The 22,300-nt window shown below is 39.1% G+C and overlaps 1 protein-coding gene across 1 annotated transcript in view; it reads left to right on the forward strand.

The window, feature by feature from the left end:
* CAPN13 (calpain 13) overlaps positions 1-22,300 on the forward strand; it is a 98,837-nt gene that overhangs the window by 65,087 nt on the left and 11,450 nt on the right. Inside the window, exons 15-23 of the mRNA XM_063289384.1 lie at positions 1,854-2,017; positions 3,550-3,586; positions 5,885-5,962; positions 7,237-7,296; positions 9,388-9,445; positions 12,561-12,634; positions 15,704-15,772; positions 15,995-16,073; positions 19,305-19,421. Of these exons, the coding sequence (XP_063145454.1) occupies positions 1,854-2,017; positions 3,550-3,586; positions 5,885-5,962; positions 7,237-7,296; positions 9,388-9,445; positions 12,561-12,634; positions 15,704-15,772; positions 15,995-16,073; positions 19,305-19,421 (736 nt within the window). The remainder of the gene's footprint in view (positions 1-1,853; positions 2,018-3,549; positions 3,587-5,884; positions 5,963-7,236; positions 7,297-9,387; positions 9,446-12,560; positions 12,635-15,703; positions 15,773-15,994; positions 16,074-19,304; positions 19,422-22,300) is intronic.

Genomic DNA, 22,300 nt, shown 5'->3' on the forward strand with positions numbered 1-22,300 from the left:
ATCTGAGACTGAGTGATAATGGCTGTGCTGTGATAAACTAAACCATGATGACGATATATTTTTATATTGCTTCCTATACAAAATCATATTATAGCTGTTTACAAAATATTACATAGACAACAAAATCAGTTAAAAACAGTATAAAATGGATGTAGTATAAAAGTCAGCAAGGTTCGGGGGGAGGAGGAAAACATAAATGAAAGAGAAACCATTCATCCAACATTCATATAAAGAAGATTTGGAGTTTTTCCCCCCATTCTTACAATAGCTTGCTTGTATCAAGACAGTTATAAAGCATATGATAGTTGGTTAAACAATATCCTGATATTATAAAGGCTTCTCAATATCTAGGACAAAAGAAATGGTTATACATAAAAGATCCCATTTGCTTAAAAAGAGTTGTCCCTATTTCATTTTAATCCATCATGCTTTGAGTTCAAATGCCTTCTATGCTCCCCCTTTAAAAATGTTTTCTCCTTTCTTTTTTGCAAGATAGCAGTTCGTGTTCCTTTTTCCCCCCCAAAGGCATGGCTCATAAATTATTGTGCCACTCTGTGTAACCATTCTAAATGGGATTTATACACTGCAGTGTTTTTGTAAGAATTTGTTTAGTCAGGGTTTTTATTATGCTGTCTTTATATGTCATCACAGTAATAATGGTTGCGTTTTATTTATTGTTACATGTTGCTGAAAATATTGGAGCCACAAGAAATATGGCAGGGTCTATTATTTTCTTATTGGAATGGATTTGATACAAGGTTGAGAATGTTCATGACAAGCCCAAAGATGCAGATAAAATCTCCACTTTGTAAACATTTTCCACTCCTCTTGTTGATTCTGCTATATCTTCCATAAATTACAGATCGTACAGTCTTATGCATAGTTATCTGGAGGTTAGCCCTGCTTATAACAAATGAATCTCACTTTCAAATAAGCATGCATGGGACTGTGCTTTTGTTGTGGATCTCCATGCAACCTTGACCATTCACTGCCTCTTCTTTTTTTTCCCCTGAAAATGAAGAAGAAGCAAGTTGGGAGAGTTATCAATCTTCCAAAGGAGGTGTTGGAAGGGTTCAAGGCAACCCCACCTTCTCTCTCAGACCACCATTTTTAAAACGCTGCTCCCCCCAACATTGCCTTCCCCTTGAGCAAGGTAAAAGGTTAAAAGTTACAAAATAGAATGGGCTCAGTACAAAAGGGGATGCCAGAGATTAAAATGTAAAAGGAAGCCCAACTGTTTAGACAAAGGTTTCCCTTCAGATTTAATCAGAAACCTTGGAAAACAAAAGGTCTCACATTCACAGAATTTAGCAGAGCCCATTCAGGTAAGCAGCCAAACAGATCCCCATAATCGAATAACAAAAGATGCCTTCCAAGGTGAACAGTCCAGGCTAGTAGACAAAGCCACAGTGCCGCAGGGAACCTGGACTATCAGAACAGGAAACACAAGCAGCAGGGGGGCTGACCACAGAGCGCCTCCTCTCTGATCTCCAGTAAACTGCACTTTTCTCAGAAGTTCCTAGAGGGTGGGGACACTTTTACATAACAGCCAAGCTCTCTATATAAAGGGCTTGTGGGGGAAATACAAGTGTGGCCACCTCCAACCAGCAGACTCTGTACATGCTCTTGGAAAATAAAATTATCTCTGTTCAAGCAATCACCTGAGCACTTTCATTCTGGGCTCGGAACGGAGCTGGTAATATTTCCTTCCAACAGAGGTTAAATCTTATCTAGCATACGTACGATCAGTTGGTGAGTATGCATGTACTGTAAGTGTGTATGTATATCAGGTGAGGATGCAAATTAATATTTACTTCAAAATAATAATTTCTTTTCATAATATTTTGTCTAAGGGTAGAACCACAGTTCATGCCATACCACCTAGTTTAAGACGAGATGTCACCAATGACTACCTACTGGAACCTGGAGATTACATCATTGTTCCAACTACATCACTACAAAGCCAAGCACCTAACTTCCTTCTGCGAATCTTTCTAAAAAGTCAAGGCAATCTAAGGTAAAGCAATTACTATTCGGACATGAATTGGATAAGGCAAAGAAAAGCCATCTTTTCCATCATCATTTAAAGAAGCTAGTTATCACTAAATAGAGGGAGAAAATGTAGAAGCAGTGAAAGACTTTGTATTTCTAGGTGCGAAGATTACTGCAGATGCTGACTGCAGTCAGGAAATCAGAAGACACTTAATCCTTGGGAGAAGAGCAATGACCAATCTCGATAAAATAGTTAAGAGCAGAGACCTCACACTGACAACAAAGGTCTGCATAGTTAAAGCAATGGTGTTCCCCGTAGTAACATGTGGCTGCGAGAGCTGGACCATAAGGAAGGCTGAGCGAAGGAAGATCGATGCTTTTGAACTGTGGTGTTGGAGGAAAATTCTGAGAGTGCCTTGGACTGCAAGAAGATCCAACCAGTCCATCCTCCAGGAAATAAAGCCAGACTGCTCACTTGAGGGAATGATATTAAAGGCAAAACTGAAATACTTTGGCCACATAATGAGAAGACAGGACACCCTGGAGAAGATGCTGATGCTAGGGAGAGTGGAGGGCAAAAGGAAGAGGGGCCGACCAAGGGCAAGGTGGATGGATGATATTCTAGAGGTGACGGACTCGTCCCTGGGGGAGCTGGGGGTGTTGACGACCGACAGGAAGCTCTGGCGCGGGCTGGTCCATGAAGTCACAAAGAGTCGGAAGCGACTGAATGAATAAACAACAGTTATCACTAAGTGCAGACATGCATTTGTCTTCCAGCTGTTTTATGACAAATTAAACCTTTCTAAAACAAGTCACTGAATATTTGATGAGATTATTGAAACTATTTAGTACTTGACAATGATATTTGGTTCTTAGGTTTGATAGTTGATATTTGACAATATTTAATCCTTGACATGAAGCGATATTCTACATTTGACAATATCTGATTGTCAACAGGGAGTAACACAGAGAATTTGAATATGTTTGAAAGTTTGTATGCAATAGTATGTAGTGTTTAGCTGAAGAAGATAAATATTTGTTCCTGTTATTGATGAAATTAAATCAGTTGAGAGACTCCATTAGGAAATCCAAATGTAAATCTTCACATCACATGATATTTCACTCTAATATAATAGTGGTATTGATTACCAAATATTGGACAAGATAATTTGACCTAAGGCAAAACTGTGTTATCCTGGGTCCTTTCACATTCACTTAACTGTGTAGAGTACCGTTACTAGAGTTTAATAAATGAAATTCCACTGTCTTGATTTATCAGACAATAAAACATACGTTTCATTCTGGATTTTGTTTTTAGAAAGTCTCACTGCTTATGTGGACCTTGGGTCCCAAAAGGTTGAGCATCCCTGAGACAAAAGAACATTCTTGTCAAATAGAATTGTGGAAACACCCATAATTTAGTACTTAGGCTCAGATAATGATCTGTGCACTGTTGCTTGATAAACACACATCAAGGATGAACCTTGTAAGCAATAACTAATGATAGTCTATCCTGATGCAGTTCTCATTTTTATGTGTGTTTCTTCCCCCTTTTAGGGAACCAAACATGGAATTCAGTTCAGTGATGACAAAGGTATGTGGATGTAAAGAAGGGATGGGTGACCTGAAAGCTACAGCTGTGTGTAGTCCCCAAACTTGTCCAAAACTGGAGTGCTTATTTGAGGCAGCAAGCACACAAAGCCCATACCTTGAGCAACAATTTAAGCTCTCAGATAAATTTAACTTAGATCATAAAGAAATAACAAATCCAAAACTCCACCCAAAATCCCAGAGGAAAAGAAACTAGAAAATCATTGGCCCTTGGACACCCAAATGTGGTCCCACCCTAATATAAACAGTGGTATAAACTTTGTAGAATAATTGCTCTCTGAGGTCTGGAGCTAACCGTCTTGCCTTTGGGCCATTTCCCTGAGGTGAAGAGTCTTACTTTAGATGAAAGTTATCTATTATTGATGTACCATGATTCAGACAGGATTGCCAGTTCTGAGTCTGAACCCTCCTGGAAGCCACAGAAGTTAACCAGTATTTAGAGACGTAGAAACAAGGCTTGCATTAGAGTGTAATGACTGCCTATCCAAAACAACAATCAGACTCACACAGGACTTCTATGGAAATCTAATTTAATGATGAATAGTATGCAGGATCACAGGCAAAGCTGAGAATACCAAAAGCGCGGGATTTCTCCCAATTAACCAACAAGCAATCCCAAACCCCTTCCCCTAAAGTCAGCACAATTCCATCCCCTTCCAGGTGTTCCTAACGGTTGCTGGCAGTCTTTGGGTAATGTCCTTGACCGGTGAAGTTAGCCCAAACATGCATTCCTTTGTACTTGCATCATCCAGCTCACTGCCTGGCACAAAGGAACAGTAGCAGCCCCCTCCTGGACAACAACCCGTGTCAGCACCAGCATGGCATGGGAACTTGTTGCGAAGTTTCACAAACATTGGAACAGGAACCATGACAAGAGTCTAGACTGGGGCAGTGCTAAATTCAAGATGTTCATGCTGATCTTTAAAGCCCTTTGGGAGTGGGGCACCTAAAGAATTTCTGCCTTCCCTAGGCCTGCATGGACACCACTGTCTTCATCCAAGTGCCATTGCTATCAGAAGTAAGGTTAGTTGTTACTAATGGAGGAGTCTTTTAAGTAGTGGTGTCCCAATTACAGTAGTGTTCATCCATAGAGGCTCGTCTAGTGCCTATTCTGATGTTACCTCAGTGCCACATGAAGACCTTGTCTTAATATTCCTTGGAATGCTAAAGCCTTATTCCTGTGTGATTTTGATTATGCTGATCTTGTGTGTTAGACACTGTAATTACATCATAATGTTTTAAATTGGTTTTTGATTATTTATCAGAGGGAATTAAGCAAAGGTGAGGCAGTATGTTTGTCCATCATCAGTAAAAAGAAATATAACATTATCAGCTTACCATATTGGCAGTGCTGAAAAATGGAACTCGTTCTGCTATCCTTTCTTCTGTTTGAAATTTCATCTTCCTAGCCTCTTGACATGAATAGGCCGGACTGTTTGCTGTGAATTTGATGTCACCATTGTAGCACTCAAGATCACTGAAGGAGCTGCAGCACTTCACCATTTTATTTTTTTAAAATCTTAAGTTACTCTGAAAAATAGAATGCCTGGTTGTCCTTGTGCCGTTATGCCATTTAACGCTAAGGTCAAAAAGCTGCTCCAAATTCATACCAAGTAAAGTTCAATCTTTTTATCATCACTGGAAGTATTGCAGCCCCCTGAGATAAAGAGAGGTTAAATAGCTTGTTTAAGACCAACTAGAGAACATTCAAACCATGGTTTTATAGCTTTTAAAATTGCTTTCATTTAATTCTACTTACAGGAGTGTTCATGCTAGAAAGGAAGCAAACACCCTTCCCTAAGGCAGACTCTTGTGAAAAGCCCATTGATTCCTGGGAGGCATCATCCTCCACATTGCAGGTGGCCCTCATTTTACATAGGTCTATTACTTGCAGTTTTGCATATCTCACGTTACTAAAAAGAGGGCAGACCTCAGTTATTTGCAACATTTTGCAGTTTCCTTTTGTTTTGTTTGCTTTTTTCAGAGAGGGGTTACTTTATGCATGAACACACAGGCAGACAGGTTTGGGGCATTCATGAAGTACATATTTTTCAAGATCTCCTTACCCACAGTTAATGAGACTGGAATGGGTGCCCCATGAATAATGAGAACTCTCTGTATCTCACCAAACTTTATTTGTTTCTTTGTTCATTTCAATTTGGACAAGCACTTGACTCCAACTGGCTGAGTGGTTCACAAACAGTAACATAAAAAACAATACTAACCCAAACAAGACGGCATCTGGGCACAAAATGCAAACAGAAAACGAAAATAACAAATACACCCGAGGGGCCCATCCATCTCCCCGCAAGGCCTGGGAGAACAACCAGATCTTCAGGGTTTACAGCATGACCGCAGGGTGGGAGCCACACATCTCCTGCCAAGCCACAGTTGTATAAGCCCAAAACCTTTGAGGGCGATGACAGAGCCCTCCTTTTATCCTAGGCTCTTTTTCTTTTGTTTCTACCTGGTTTGTTATTCTGCCACCTCTACCCTTCTTTTGTTTTTGTTGTTTTGAGTCTTGCTTTTCATTTTTTAAATCATTTGTACATTGCCCAGAGTTGCTGGGAGTTGGGCAGCATATAAAATTACCTTGTGCCTATGGAATTTAGTTATTATGGACACCTCAAACAACCATGGCACTCATATTATTTCTTGGGGTCTTGTGAATCCCATTTTTGCCCTAAAACAAAGAACAGTACCAAGCAAAGCAGGACAGTTCTGCAGTAGCAATGTACAGAATCCCTCAGCTTTTGCTGGGGCAATAAGTCGGTAGTGCAGAAAAGAGAGTTATGGCCATAGTGATGGCTGGGTAGTGCTATACACTGCTAGTTCAGAAATGCTCAAAGTGCAATGGTTGCCCAAAGAGGATTGCTTAAAGCAGCCCTCCCTATGTGGCACTATCTACAGTAGATGTGCTGTCTGCATCTCCCTCATCCCTAACAAGCATGGGCAAAGGGAGTTGTACTCTTATCACAGCTGGAGGGGACCAGGGCATGGAAGCCTGGCTTCCACTGCTTCAAATCTATACAGTACCGGTAGGAGTGTGGCAATTTCCTTTTTTTTTTTTTTTTAAGATGGTGGTGAGTTCTTTGGTGTTTAACCAGCATTGCAGGGCTCATCCGATCCAAAAGGTTCTCAGCTGCGTATCTCAAGGACAGGATTATACCCAAGAGTATCCCAGGTTTATGGATGCTTTTTTGTCTCATTCCACTTCTTTCTTGCTCCCTAAATATGGCACTTTCTCCCCACAAATGATTGTCAGTTGCATCCCATCCCTGTTCCAGAAAGCTTTCATAAAATAACATTCTTCCTTTTTGTTCTTCAGCTGATTGCTGCTATAGTGCAGCCTTTTGTCTAGATCATGCACTCCCAAATGGCTTGGGGCGATTCTGAAGTTCAGACATACAGGAATGCCACAGGATGGAATTTAATTAGATAAATAAGAAATAAATGAAGGATTGGATAATAGGGCTGTTTCTTGTCACTTTCAGGCTTTTGAGGATGGCTGTGCAATGTTGCCAGTTGTAAATGGCTAGAAACATCTTGGAACAGAGTGAATAATAATGAGATGTCTCATGCAGACTGATTTTTGTGACTGGTTTTTATACATACATGTTTTTCTTGATGCAGGATATGCTCAAGTGGAATCCAGACGACTATGAAAGCATCTTCTTAAGTTATGCTTATCAGGTTTGTTGAGTGAAGAAAAAAGTGTGAATCAACAAGGCATGTAGAATTGAGAAAGGGAACCTTCCCATCTTGCTTTTAATCCATGCTTCAGCAATGCAGATCTCAAGTGTATCTCTCAAAATGCTATTGATTTGCTAGTTGTTATAACAAATCAGACAAGGGACCGGGCTAGAACATAATAGATGGTTTGGAGCTGATTGCTTGTGGGGAGAAAGATGTTCCTCAAACGAGCAATTAACCGTAACCCTTGGCTACAAATACATGTGGGTTCGTGTATCATATTTTAGTCTATCAGAATTACTTCCAGTTTGTACTTTCCACATTTGGAAAGCAGGCATCAGTCAGTGTTTGGGTAATCGATTCGCATTCTTTCCGAGCCAAGCTGCATGCATTCACAGGAGATGCTCTTAATGGCTTAATAAACTGATATAAAGGACTCCTTGACTTAGTCAAGAGAAAAATTGCTGCCAAAGCCTCTGTACAATAGACCGCTCACAGCTAATAGTTGTATCAGCACATAAAAGGTGAAAATAGCAGTGCTGAGTGTGAATGGTGTACACGGTTTGTCTTTTGGAGCAGTCAGGGCAAGGAAGGAAGATGGCATGGGGCTCCTTAGCCAGGCACGTTCATGCTGAGAGCCAGGGACTCACAGCTTCTATGCAGCTGCTGGGGCTCCTGTTGGCCCTCTTTGTACATGCCAAAACAAACCCTCCTCCTTTCTTCTCTAATAATACCTGAGAAGCTATAGCTATAGCTATAGCTAACTGGAAAAAGAACAGAGGACTAGAAATGGTTTTGGGTACAGATAAAATAAAAATCCAGTGGCCATTATATGAATGAAGAAAAGGGATTTCAGCTATTTTCCCACCCCTCAGGGAAACCTGCATGTATATGTAGCAGGGAAAGGGAGAGATGTAAACTTTCCTCTCTTGCCTAGCCCCTCCCTTGGCTTTCCTAATTTCCTATTCTGTCCTATCCTTAAGTGAGAAAAAGAGACTAGATGGAGTATCCAGGCTGGCTGGAGTTTTCCTGCCCCAGCCCTAAGAGATTAGACAAGGTTCCACAAAGTCTTCTGTTCTAGTTTTCTATTTTGCTTTCCGTGCTTACTGAGCATGTAAATTGAACACCATTTATTTATTTGTTTATTTTTATTTTTTATCCCACCTCCTTTGTTGTTGTTTTTAATTACTATTTGTGTACTTTTGCAATTCTTTGAGTCCCCCAAGCCTCTGATACTTTTTCCTTGTTTCTTATTGGCTTAATTTTGGCTTAATTAAGAAGATGGTGGTCACCATCTAAGGTCACTAGGGAGTCCTCCTGTCCACATATGACCAGACACACTCATTGTTTTCCTGTGTTTTGGTTTTATTTGTTTTGTTTTATTTGTTTTATTATCTTCTTTATTTATGTCGAAATAGGAAGCTCATTCAAGCAGCCAGCATATAAGTTGCTGTTTTTCCTGAGCTTGATCATTTTTAAGGCAACTGAATATTATGAGAAATCCACTTCTTAAATATTTGCTAGTAAAACTAGCTTATTATTTGCCTGTAGAATATGATAAAGAAAGCATCTCTCTGTCTCTCTCTGTATGTATGTGTGTTTCTCAATAATAAAGGAATCAAGGGAATTTAGAGAAAAAACAATATCTTCAAATTAGCACATGAAAAGTATGATGAAATCTGGATTTTGTATCTGCCTCTGACATCTGTCAGGTGCAATTCTTTCTTGCATTTTTAAAAATGTCCTTTCTGGAACAGTGCAAAAATAAACCACCAAACTATGAATGAAGCCTAGAAAAAGGAGTGGGATAGAAAGGGCAAAAAAAATGTGCTAGTGGGCAAGGTTGCGAGTTATCCCAAATAAATACAAATTATTTCCATGATTGTACAATTAAGAAATAATGTGAGAAATAAGATGGAAGTATTTCTATTCTTCAGTCACTATCTGAGACCTGGAATAGACAGTGGCCTTTTCCCCAAATCCATAAGGATTCCTTCAGTTAAGTGGATATACCGAAAAGACAAGTTCCCAAGAAACCATAGCATTCATAAGCTTTCTTTTGTGTGTGTGTGTGTGTATATTCTACATCAGAACTCCTACTTAGATGCCTCACAGTTACAAAGGATTCTGAATGAAGTTCTCCTGAAAGGTAAAGTTGATAGTTTATGTTCAATTTCATCTGTTACCTTCATCCAGTTGTGTCCCCTTACTTTTCCTCTGCCTTGGGTCCTGTTCAGTTGCTCTTTGTTCAGTAAGAGGAATAATAGGTACTGGGTGAGCAATATTAATTCCATCCATTTACTCTCTACTGTGGGAGCAATGATTTCAAGCCACTTTGACAATAGCACAACTCCTGTTAAATGCCGGCCTGTTTCTCAGCAGGACTTAGGCCCCCAATTTGCTGAGCAGAAGGACATACTGATCATTAGCACTAAATCTTTCAAGCTTCCCACATTCCTCCCATCAATCCTTTCCAGCTGGCCTTACTTTCGGTATATGACACAGGAGAAAAGAGAAAAGAAATCTCCTTTGGAGGACAAACTATAATGTTCCTTATTTTGGCATGCTTTGTCTACATATGTTTTCCAGCTGCCCAAGTTTTAACATTAAGATATGATCCATCAGGAAAAGTTGTAAGTCTGGAAACTGGCATGCACTGATTGTAACTGATTCACCTGAATGAGGTGCTTTACCTCACAGAGGTACATCGGCCGATATGGCATCAAAGCAGAGCTGATCTGTTGCTTTGCTTTGATGAAAGTGGCTTCTGTTAATGTGCAGAAGCCACTTTTAAAAAGGGAATCAGGCTTCAGCAGCTGTTCTGCAAGTAACAACTGGGACACCATGACATCTCACAGAAGCACTTTGAAGAAGTTCTCCACAAGAAAATGCCTCTTGAAAGATCTGCACAGCCCTAATTGGAAATGGGGATATTTCTGTAATGACATAGATCTTTGGAAGTCCCTGGCCTTCTGTAAGATCTGAAAGATTTATTTGTTCTGATCTAATTTTAGCTGGCCCCAATACTGTGTAGCAATCATAATGTGCTGGTTCACCCAGGCTTTTGCTGCGTAACAACTGTTCTAGATCCAGACTGCCTTGCAAAGGAATTTTGCTGTAACATTTACACAGTTATATATTGTACTTTTAGTCCTTTTTATTGTCTTGTTTGTTTTATGTCAGATTGTTTTATTGAAATATGTATTATTTTTATTTTTTCCTGTGCATAGCTTGGAGATCCTGCAGGAAGAGTGAATTAACAAGAATAACCCTAACAATAATAAGAATTTTAGTGTTCTGCATTTTAACTTAAAGGTTACCAGATGCTACTTTCTAATTTCTTCTATCTCATTAATTAAGATTTATGCAGTGAATATTGATTTTAGATTTGGTTGTGAATTTTACATTATTGAGTTGTAACCTTTTTTTCCCTGAAAAAAATGGACTATCTATCTGTTCAACATTAAGCAAACATACCCACAGCATTACTACAAAAAAGAGGTATTTCAGGCTGTCATATTTTGATATAGGAGCATCTGTGTGTGTGTGTGTGTATCTGTGTAAGTGTGTGTGTGTGTGTGTGTGTAAGTATGTGTATATATATTAACCACAGTGCTGATAACTGGGATTACTACAATGCTAGCCAAAGAGAGCTTGTACATAAGTACTGCTATTGTTGTTAACACTTCCAACACTGTGTTTAAAGTATTAGTATTAGACAGATACTCCAGGGCTACTTGCAAACAAAAAGTTTAACTCTTTTTGTTATAAATCCTCCTTTTGTTTTTCCTGTTCTGTTTGCTTAGTTCTTTTCCCCTATGTCCTGTTCTGGGTCCCCCCACTTTCCCACCCCTTTCCACTGTAGCTATCTTTCCCCTTTGCTCCAGCTCCACCCTGGCCACCCCACCCCCACTACCTCCTTGCTATTCCCGCTGGGAAAAAGGAGAGGGATCTCTCTGGGGGTTCTTGTAGGTTTCTGTACTTATGCATGGGAGAAAGCATGGTCAGTATATGTGTGGATGTTGCAAATGGGGTGATTTATTCTATAAGCAAATAAGTTCAGTGAGTCGTTATTAATTCAAGTAATACAAATTTACTTTTGTTCAGAGTGTGTCTTCTGGCCAAGATATATAAAGACATATGCACACCTATTTGCATAAGCATATACATATTTATCAGGGGTATGGAATCTTCAGAACTGAGGTCACCTGGAGGTGGCAACTCTAGACATGGTGATAAAGCTGGGCGTTAGGTAGACTTTTTGCTTTATTGCTTTACTTTTTTTTTTTTTTTTGTATATACTTTTCATTTGGGGGATCATCCTAAATTCAGGGTTGGCTTCCTTGAAGATAAATACAGTGTTAAGATGTGCCATGGAAAATGGGAGGACTTTATCATACATGCTGCCAATGTACCAATAAGAAAAAAAGAGACACTTAATTTGTGTTAAGATGACAAGTTAGGATAGCTTGTACAGTGCCCCTATAAGGCAAGTTGGGCAACTGGCAACCCAAATGCACTCCTAAGACTCCAAAATTCAGTGTAGGTTGCCACTGCATTTCAGGAGCAAATCACACTGTTGAATTTTGGTGGCAAACTACTTAAAAGTATTGCCTCTTTCTCTATAATATTTAGATTTAGGGATAGGAAACTGAAAACTGAAAAATGTGCCAGATAATATTATTTCAGACTTAGGATAACCTTTATATTAAGTGAATTTTTAAAAAATGTTTTCCAATTGTTCTGTTTATCTTTTTGAATTGCATTTTTAATGCCTTGCATGAGTTTGTCTTCAATTTTAGGTTTAAAATACTGGGTAAGGCTGGCAAAAACATGGAGAGATTGTGCTACATGGAAAGGCCATCAGACCCTCCTGAATCTTTGTCTGGACATTTATATCTTGTTATTTTAGAGCTAGCCCCATTCTGTTTTGTTCTGATCTCATCCACCTTTTGAGTCTAGTCCTTAATGCATTACCTAAGACTGAATATGACCATTGTGCCCCTTCTTCCTCCCTCCCTCCCCAATCTATTCCTGTTGTGAGGAAAGCTGTTGTATGTATATTCAATCATACCCTTTGTCAATCTGTCTTTGATACACAAGGCATGATCCAGCTCTTTCCCAGATGCTCATGCATTTCACAAAACACTATGTGCAATAATCATGCTGGACTCCAATTTTCCTGGTTCAAGGTAAGCCATTTCAGTATGGCATGGCTTCTAACCCCCTCATTCTTGATGTATGTTGCTTTTCTCTGCTTATAGATCTAATGGCTGGTCTGGGAACTGGAGATGGATTCAGCTTTGATTCATGCAAAAGCCTTTTAGCTCTGATGGATGTATCTTTTCAACAAATGCAATAAATTTTCCTTATGCTGCCCCTTCCTTGCTTTGAGTTATAGCTGTGCTGAGTGTCCCATTGCACAAGCCCTGTGAATAACTACTTATCATAAGCTCTGCCTAGTGTGAAGAAGAAATGAAAGGTTTATGAAGAAAACCTATGAATTGCTGTATTCTTCGTCTTTAGGCTTTTTTCTCTACCACAGATTTTACATGGAAGGAGAAGATTGTAATAATCCTCCCCGAATGTCATTTTTTTCACTTCCAGAATGCCCCACCCAAAAAACTCCAAACAAACAAACAAAAAATGGATGTATTTGTGCTGATAAATTATTGGGGGGAAATTGTAGTATTTAATAGTAAGCCTTATATCTTCCTATAAGCAAGCTTTCATTAAGGACTAACTTCATAGATGGATTGATTGTATATTAATAAAAACTTCAGACTAAAGGGCATCCAAATTCATTAATGACATTTTGACATTTAATCAATCCATTTGTCCTAACAACTTCTCTGTGATACTGTCTCATAGAATCATTTAGGCCATCCGGACCAACTTCCTGCTCCACACAGGAATCCAACTTAAAGCCTCCATGACAGATGGCCTCTGCTTGAACACATCCAGTCAAGGGGAGGCACCTTCACCATTTAAAACTATTCTTATCTGAGGAAATGTTCCTAATTTTCAACTAGAATCTGCTTCCCTCTACAACATATTCTTGTTCTGTTCTGGGATGATATCAAATAGGTCTTGGCATTCTGTGTTATCTTCTTTCCAGTACTGTCTGTCTGTCTGTCCATTCAACAAACTTCTATCCTGCCACAGTCAGATGACTTGAGTCTTCTCTTCATAGGACTCTGTTTTCAGTTCTCTGATCATTGTTCCAGTTTATCTGAATGCTTCTTAATATTTAGTGTGCTAGACTGGATACAATGTACAAAATAGAGTCTGACCAATACAGGAATGCAGGAAATTACAGAAAAAAACTATACTTCTGTGGATGTATCTTGAATCTGCATTTAGCCTCCTTTGCAGCTACACCATTCTGGTGCCTGGTATATGGTTTGTAGCCAACGACATTTCTCATCACCTTTTTCACAAGTACTATTAGTAAACCAAATATCCTCCTTCTATACCTGTACATTTGATTTCTTTTTCCTAAGTGAAGAACTTATTTCTCTGTTAACTTTTATTCTGCTGTTTTCAGCCTGTTCTTTTAATTTACAAACTCTGGTTTGAAATAGGTTTCTATCTTCTAAAGTACTAGCTATCCCATCCAAATTTGTATTATCTACAAAAGTGATGAGCATTCCCTTCACTCAATCAAATTAATGTTGGAGAGTACAGGAATCTGTACCGAACCTTGTGGCACTTCACTTCATACCTCATTCTGTTTTGATGAGGAACCCTTGATGAGCACTTCTTGGGTGTACTTTTTGAGCCAGCTCTGCATCTACCTGATTATCACACCATCAAGTCAAACTTAACTGGCTTGTTAATCAGAATGACATGAAGTACTTTGTCATGTATTCCTGAAATCAAGATATTGTACATTTACAGAATTCCTATAATGTTCCAAGGAGGGTGCAGATTTTTAAAAATATATATATATATAAGCTTAGTCTGGCAAGACTGTTTCTCACAAATCCAAAGTAGATTGTTTTCAAGATGCTTATAAAGAAATCCCATTATTAGGAACTTGAGAATCCTACTAGGTATTTGTCTTGTGACATTGTTCTGCAGTTCCCTGGATCCTCCTTTCTCTCTTTTCTGAATAAAAAGGAATCATTTGGCTTCTTCCATTGGCCTGGAATGTTATTAATGCCAAGATTTCCAAAAGATAATACATAGAGGTTTTATTCAATTTGCTAAGGCTAATAATATAATAATAATAATAATAATAATTTATTTGTTCAACTTGTATGCCACCCAGCTCCTAATGACTCTGGGTGGCTGTTCTAACAACTTGTTACATCCTCCTCTTACAATATTTCCTTAATCAGACCAATCTGATAATGTTTAATGTTCTACTGCATTTTCTAAGCTTGGACTAATAAAAAGTCAATGTGAGAAGTGTGCATGTACCTTGAAGCTCAAGGGGAAACAGGATAGAATGGATGGGTTAAAACTGCTTCATCCTGAGCTTTCAGACAGTTTCTAGCCTTGAATTGTTTATTTAGAGTTCTGGCAGTGAGTAGTAACCTACTAGCATAAAACTTTAAACATTTATAAGTCTAGGGTGGGCAGGGAAGGGAAATTTAGAGGGCTCTTGTGACCAGACCACCATTAATGGGCCCATCACATGCATTTGCTCCAAGGTTTGGTGGCTGTGCTTCATTATCACCTCATGTGTTGTTCTTTGTGGTTGAGTAATGGTACTTTTTTACCTGCTTCTCCTATATCCTTCTGAATTGCTTTTCTCTCTCTCTCAGATTTAAAGATACTTCCAACAGTATTTGCTGCTAGTACAGGAAGAAATAGTAGTTTCTGCAGACATTGGATCCTGAATCCCTTACTCTGTGGCACGGATTATGGGGTTGCGTAGGCTTCTTTCTGCTGTTGCAAATCCTGCTGAACTAAACAGCAGGCAGATAGATGGGCAATTGTCTCTGGCCAGTGAGGAAAGCCAGAGGCATTCTGGTAGGGACCTCAACAGATCAGACATATGAGCTACCACCCATGCAGGTCTGTTGTCTGAGGCACAGGGTATTTGTCTCTTAAGCAGTCCGATCCTTCTCCTGTTTAAAAACACAGAGACGTAGCCTGCAAATGGAAAGCAAATATGTCAGGCAGATTCTCATCAAGTTTTTGCTGTGTGCGTGGGGAGGCTTTAGCTCTGAGGTGTTTTGCTTTGCTTTGTTTTATTTCACACAGAGAGGCAGTAAAATATGTAGTTTCCCCACTTTAAATTTAGAAAGAATTGTGTCACATCATAGGCAGGCAATAAGGCAAACATGCAGATTCTGATACTCCTCCAAGGTGAGCTGTAGTGTTTCCTCAGTTTACAGATTTATACCTTTGAGTCCATTCACATTAAACCTGACTTAAAACTTGACCACAAATACAGATCAATACTAATGGAAAACTTTCACTCCAAGAATTCGAAAGGCTGTGGAGGGCTTTCAGGAAATATGAGGTACATATGTAATTTATTCACCTAGTCTCTTAACTGTTGCCATGCCTATCTTTTTTTATCCTCTTCTTATTTTTTTAAATAGTTAACAATATTATATTATTAAGCTGAGTGTATTTCATTTCCCAGCCTTCGTGACATTAGAAAAGTGTGGTTTTCCATAGTGGTTACATCTAGATTTTTTTCCTGTTTTAATATATTATTTCAAGTTTAAATATTTTCCAGGATTTATTTAGAAGAGAAGATGAAAATAATTCCGGATACCTAAATGTTTCAGACCTGCAAAGAGCTGTGCAAGAAACAGGTAGTTTGATACCTTTGAATATATTTTCAGGGAACATCAGTTTATTTTTGAAGTCTGACACATTTTGAAGAAAAAAAATTAAAGTAGAAATCAACAGGGTAGCTTTTTCTCTGTTCTAGTTTTTTAAAATGATGTGTAGAAGTCTTAAGAAAAAAATCATTGATTTCACTTTTGTTCTCATTTTCACTAATTCCCATGGAATGCATTTTCAAAATTCCTTGCCTTAACACTGCCATCTGCTGAACAATGAAGGAATTTCAAAAAAATCTTCCCTTTGCAATTCCACATTGGCTTCCTCAGTTTCTGAGTTGTAACTGCATTGTCTGATGGATGCATTTATATATGCAATCCATCATATTGTACAAAAGATGCTACTATCCACTAATATACTTTTAAGATGAACTTTTACATGCCTATATGGCAGTGAAAGTTACATTATTGACTTCCTGTATGAGGAAGTAAAAAGGAAGGTGAAAGCAAATGCCAGAGAGGAGGAGGACAAGGTCAACAACAATGAAGAAGAGAGGAGGAAATAGTTAGCCCTCTGGAGAGTACTATGACTTTATCACTAATGTACTGCATCAAGAGAGATGCAAGGAAGGTATTGTGATAATCAAGGCAATACAGTGTAGTCCTGAATGGAAAGTATAACCCCAAATAAGATTACTTTACTGTTTTCCATTTAGCAACTTTTGGTATATTCTAGACTTCTTAGAAGAGACTCCATCAATCCAGTTAACACTGTGTCTGAAGGCTATTGATCTGAGTCAAAATCATTAAAAAATAGTACTTGTCTGGCTTTGGCTATGGATTACACCTCCAAGTACCATAATGCATCATACTTGGCTGCAAAGGGAAGCCAACATTTAATTCCTCCCTTACCCTGCTTGATTCTGAGGTCAGGTCTTTCTGATATGGAAACTCTGACATTGGGAAGTGTTAGGGTAGGGTGAGGCTGGCGCCTGAAAAATGTGGATGTTGAAGTATGGAGAAGTGTTTGGATTGGGGGCACTGGCAGTTTTATTAGTGGTTTTTCTTTTTCTTTTATGTTTTATTGTTGCTGCCCAGGGTTATGGTATATAAGATGGGTCTTGTAAACAAACAAAGATTGAAAAAAGGTACATAGAATATTATCTACAAAGCTAAAGGGTCTTAAACCTCCCCCCGCTCCCCACTTTCACACTCCCAAAGTATTTAGACAAACTCTAGGATTTATACTCTCCCAAGCTTGCAGTGGGAGAGGAATTGTATAAAGCAACAGTAACAACAGGAAATGAGCTGAGCAGCAAGATGGTCTTTCACGTCATCTCTCCTATGTTAGGGTACTGGATGATATGAAGCCTCTTCTATCAGAACACACAGAATTACTAAACCGAATATTAGGATGTGCTCTGCTGCAGAGTTTTTAATGGACTAGATCTAGGCATATTCATTCTTAGAGTAAAACCATTGAAATCAATGGGGTTTAGTACTGATAGGGGTCCCAATGGTTTTGATAGTTTATTATTCTAAATATCATCAAGTTGAAACCTTTATTTCTAAACATAGTGGCCACATTATGTTCATTGTTGGTATTCCTATTTTATACAGAGGGCATTGCTGAGCATGATCCAAGAAAGAGAGCCAGATTGCACACTGAATTGTGCTGCAAGGAGTTCTCAGAAATGCCTCTTGGTTGCCTGATATTTTACTAGTAACCTAAAAAATTGATGTTCTTGAATAATTGGGCTAGCCCTGTATCCCAGCCTTAGCTTCTCCTATACCTTGTTTTGGTGGTGTTAGAATCTAATAATAGAACAGTAATACTGCAGCAGAGTGATTTAGAACAAACTAATTTAGAATTAAACTTAGTAGTATTAAGCCCTGCAATGGGACTTAGATGGGAAAGATCCCATCTAAGATACATTGTTTTAAAAAAATTAAGCATCTCTGTTCTTCAAGGTATCACTTAATTATTTCTTGAAGAAAGGAAAAAAAAATGGAAGAGTTAATCATGCCTTGAAAACAATTGTTTCATTTCTGTAGGAGTAAAATAGTACATGGATGAATTGTTCAAGATAAGAATCCATCCATTATAACTGGAGTTGCTCCCTTTGTTTTTTTGGCATGGAGCCTGTCCCTTGAATAGCTGGAAGTGAAGCAGAAATCTATTCACTGAAGCATTTTCCATCACTGCTCTCCACTTTCTAAAAACTTTACAGTGATCCTGTGGTTTTCTTTTTTGGAATTAATAATCTGTTTAGATTATTAATTACAGGGTAAACTAAAGATCAAGTTTCAACTCAACTCTTGCAAATCTAGTTCTAAGCATTAATTCTGATAATTCAAGTCTGACAATTATACTAGGGATGTAAATAATTTCACTACATATTCCTCTTGGGTACTTTGAGTTTTTCTCCTCAGCAAAATTTATGACAGAATGAACACCAGCACACCAAAATTCACACAGAATGGAGTTGGGTGTATTTACTTTTTAAAAATGTATGGGTTGACTGTCTCTTTCAGTTTGTTTTAATTTTTTAGACCCCTAGCTTGTTTTAAGGAGCTAGGTTGCTGACCGCTTTATTCCATTCTTTGTTTTTCTGGTGCTTCTTTGAATTAGCATGTTTTTTAAAAAGTAAGTGCAATCCTAATCATAAATGAACAACCATTCTTGAGGGTGGCTTGCACCTTAGAGTCCCTCCCACCAGCTTGGATTTTATACCTTCTTGGATTTTATATTTATTTATTGTATTTTATAATAATTGTGATGTGGCTGGTTTTATGAGATTTTAATGTTTATGTTTGGAGCTTGATTTTATTGTAAACCACCCAGAGTCCCTCTCTTGGGGGAGATGGGCGGTAATTAAATTTGAATAATAAAATAAATAAATAAATAAATAAATAAATAAATAATCTGAACCACAACGTAAGCTGTACAAAAGACAAAATTACTTTCATTAGTGAATTTTAACTTGGGATTTTAAATTAAGGCTGCATCTTATATCCATGGACCTAGGAGTAAATCTCATTGAAATCACTCCATAGTTTATGTTGTAATTTTGTGCAACTCCCAGTCACACGTACTGATCTATTTCCAGATTGTGAGCTGTTTCAAAAAACATTGAGGTAATAAGTTGCTCTGCCTGGAATGACAGGAGTAGCAGATAACTCTCCCTTCCCGACAGCCGCTGAACATAGTTCTCCTGTGTCCGTTTGAGACCATACCCTTTCTTCTATGGTTGCTTGTAGGCCAGTATGTCAATGATGAGCTCCTCCGGCTCCTGGTCATGCGGTATGGAGACTCTGCCCAGAGGATAAACTTTCCTGATTTTGTGTGCTGTATGTTTCGTCTTGAGACAATGGCAAGTAAGTAATGCACTCAGCAGGGAGAATTTTCAAAATAAGGTTTTCCTGCAACAGTGCTTGTGCAAAAGACCTTATCTTGAGTGGGAATTTATGTTCCAACTGTTCACTCTCTACCTACCTTGTGGGCTAGGAATAATGGCAGTTGCAATCCAAACTATTTGGAGTTTACAAAGCAGGGGAGGACTGCTGTATGCTGTGGTTTAAAAACTGTTGTTGGGAATTAGTTACAGATAGTCCTCACTTAACGACCATTTGTTCAGCAACCATTCGACATTTTGACAGCACTGGATGAATGGTAGTTATGATTGGTGATGTCATGAGCACTGATGGTGAGCAGGAGGGGGCCTCTATCCAGGGGGGAAAACGCATGTGTAGTACTGAGGAGTTAAGCAGCCATTCAAAGAGACACAGATCAGACCCGCCTTAACTCTTGGGGTTTATCTGTCTGGGTTTTTCCCACGCTTCTTCAGTTTTTTAGGATTTTCTGTCTTATGTAGCAGTAATAAACACTAGAGACCTATTCCTCATCTCAGCGTGATTCCTGACTGTTAGGACAGGTCCTTGAAGTTATGGCTGTTGCAGCAATCCATGGTCACGTAATCAAAATTTGGGTGCTTGACAGCCTGCCTGCATTTATGACTACAGCAGGCACTTCAGCTCCCTCCACCCACCTATCTTCTCCCCCACATCTCTGCCCTTTTGGCCACCCTACCCTCCACCACTGCTGCTAGCCCCTGCTATACCCTGCCGCCTCCAGATGATCTTTGCCTCTTCTTCCACCGCTGATACGGCTTGCTCAGCAAGGCCTCACAAAAGGCCAGCAGTTGCCTTGGCCAGGTTCACCTCATCAGTGGTGGGAGGAAGAAGACAGTGAAGGTCAGCAGGGGCAGCAGGGGGCAGCAGCGGTAGGCAGTGGTGGTGGAGGGCAGGGCAGCCAAAGGGGAAGAGATGGGGGGGGGAGTTGAAGTGGAGGTGAGTGTGGCAGGGTGGCGGAGCCTCATCTGCTGAAGGGAGCTAGCCAGGCCTGGCTGGGGACAAAGCAGCGGGATGGAGTGCCAGGAGAAGCATGAGGTCCTTGCCTAACAACAGCATGGTCCTCATCTAATGACCACAAACAGGACTGCTGGAACTGCCATCACCGAGCAGTGCAGTCTTGTGATGTTTCACCTAATGACCACTTTGCTTAGATATGGAAATTCTAGTCGCAATTAGGGTCATTAAGTGAGGACTACCTGTAATACCAAATTCACCAAAGATTTTCAGAATCAGAAAGTGCATTTTTCCTTGGCACACTTGAAGAGACCTGAAAACAATGCAAATAGGAGGGTTGAATGAAAAGTAATGCCTCCAATTGTATAAGTTGCCAACAGATGGCAGTATTAAGTGTTAGAAGCTTTTATGTATTTTAAGCATCTGTTATTTCAGTGCAATTGGTGGAAAGTTACTGCAAGAAAAGGTTGTGTTGCTACTGTTTGTGAAATAAAAGCATGCAGTCAGTCCATTTTAAGCATACTCTGTGACTGAATGTTTGACTGTTAGAGTATGACAAGTTGTTTATGGTCATAGCTGTGTTGATGTGAGTACTGGGAATTGCTGGGCCAAAAAATGTAAAGATAATGAACTAAAAAGAGCTGATTTGTGTTACTGAGAATGAAGTGGACAGCTTGTGACAGCAACTGACAGGTTCCACATGAGAAAGGTTGATGAACTGATTAAGGACAATCAGTGGAGAAATTGCTGTCAAGCTTGGCATCTCACAGGAACATATGAGTTACATTATTGATGTTCTTCAATATTGGATTTTTTTGTGCAAAATGGGTTCCTCACATACTGATGGAAGAGATGAAAGGAGTTGAAATTGGCAGCCACTGTCATGCTACAAAAATGAAGTGAGGAAGCTGACAAAACATGGGCTCATCATTATAATCCAGAAATGAAGGGTCAGTCCATGGAAGATCATCACATAGCTTCATTTAAAAAAAATAAATCAAAATCCAGGCTGCAGCAAGAAAACTCATAGTTACAGTTTGTGGGGATACAGATGGTGTTATTCATGTGGCTTTCTTTGAAACTGACACACTGTCAACTCAGAGTGCTACACTGTAATACTCAAAACTTTGAAACGATGACTAAGCAGAGTTCAGAAGCTCAAGAAGGAAATATTGCTGCAACGTGACAGTCCTAAGCCTCACACCTCAAAGCCAACCAAAAGACAATTGTGAAGTTAGATCCCACTATAGTATGCCATAAAGGCTAGGCTTGGTGCCGTGTGACTTCCACCTTCTCCCAAAATTGAAGGAAAACCGTTGTGGACATCTATCTGACTCAAATGCAGAGGTAGAAAGGACAAACTGTGGAATCTCTTCATGACGCTTTTAAGAAGCTTGTCCGTTGTTGGCAGAAGTGTGTAGCATATGATGGTGATTATATAGAGAAGTAAATACAGGTAACAGATGAGCTCATTTCAAGGATTATTTTCCTGTTTCGTTTATTACAGTATTTCTATTTGAACTAAAGTTATGGAAGTGTAGGCATTACTATTCATCCAACCTTCATAGAATAACAATCAAGTATATAATACAATGCTGTTCCACAATCCGTATTTTAATATCCTGAAAATGTTCTTGCTTTGTGAAAGAAGCTTCAGTTTTTCTCCTTCATTCTTAAGATTTTTACAGTTGTTTTAGAAGTTCTTTTATTGGAGCTTATGAACTTATTTCTTCAGCAAAGGATCGTTACCTTGTTGTGGTGCTGAAGCTTGAGCACCTCAGTGATGCCATGAGCTAAACCGTGAAGGGCCACCCAAGATGGGAAGGTCATGACAGAGAGGTCAGACTAAATGTGATCCTGTCATGTTCCCTGTTGCAAGGCATATGTGC

Source organism: Candoia aspera, chromosome 1, assembly GCF_035149785.1.
Source record: "Candoia aspera isolate rCanAsp1 chromosome 1, rCanAsp1.hap2, whole genome shotgun sequence".
Lineage (NCBI taxonomy): Eukaryota > Metazoa > Chordata > Lepidosauria > Squamata > Boidae > Candoia > Candoia aspera.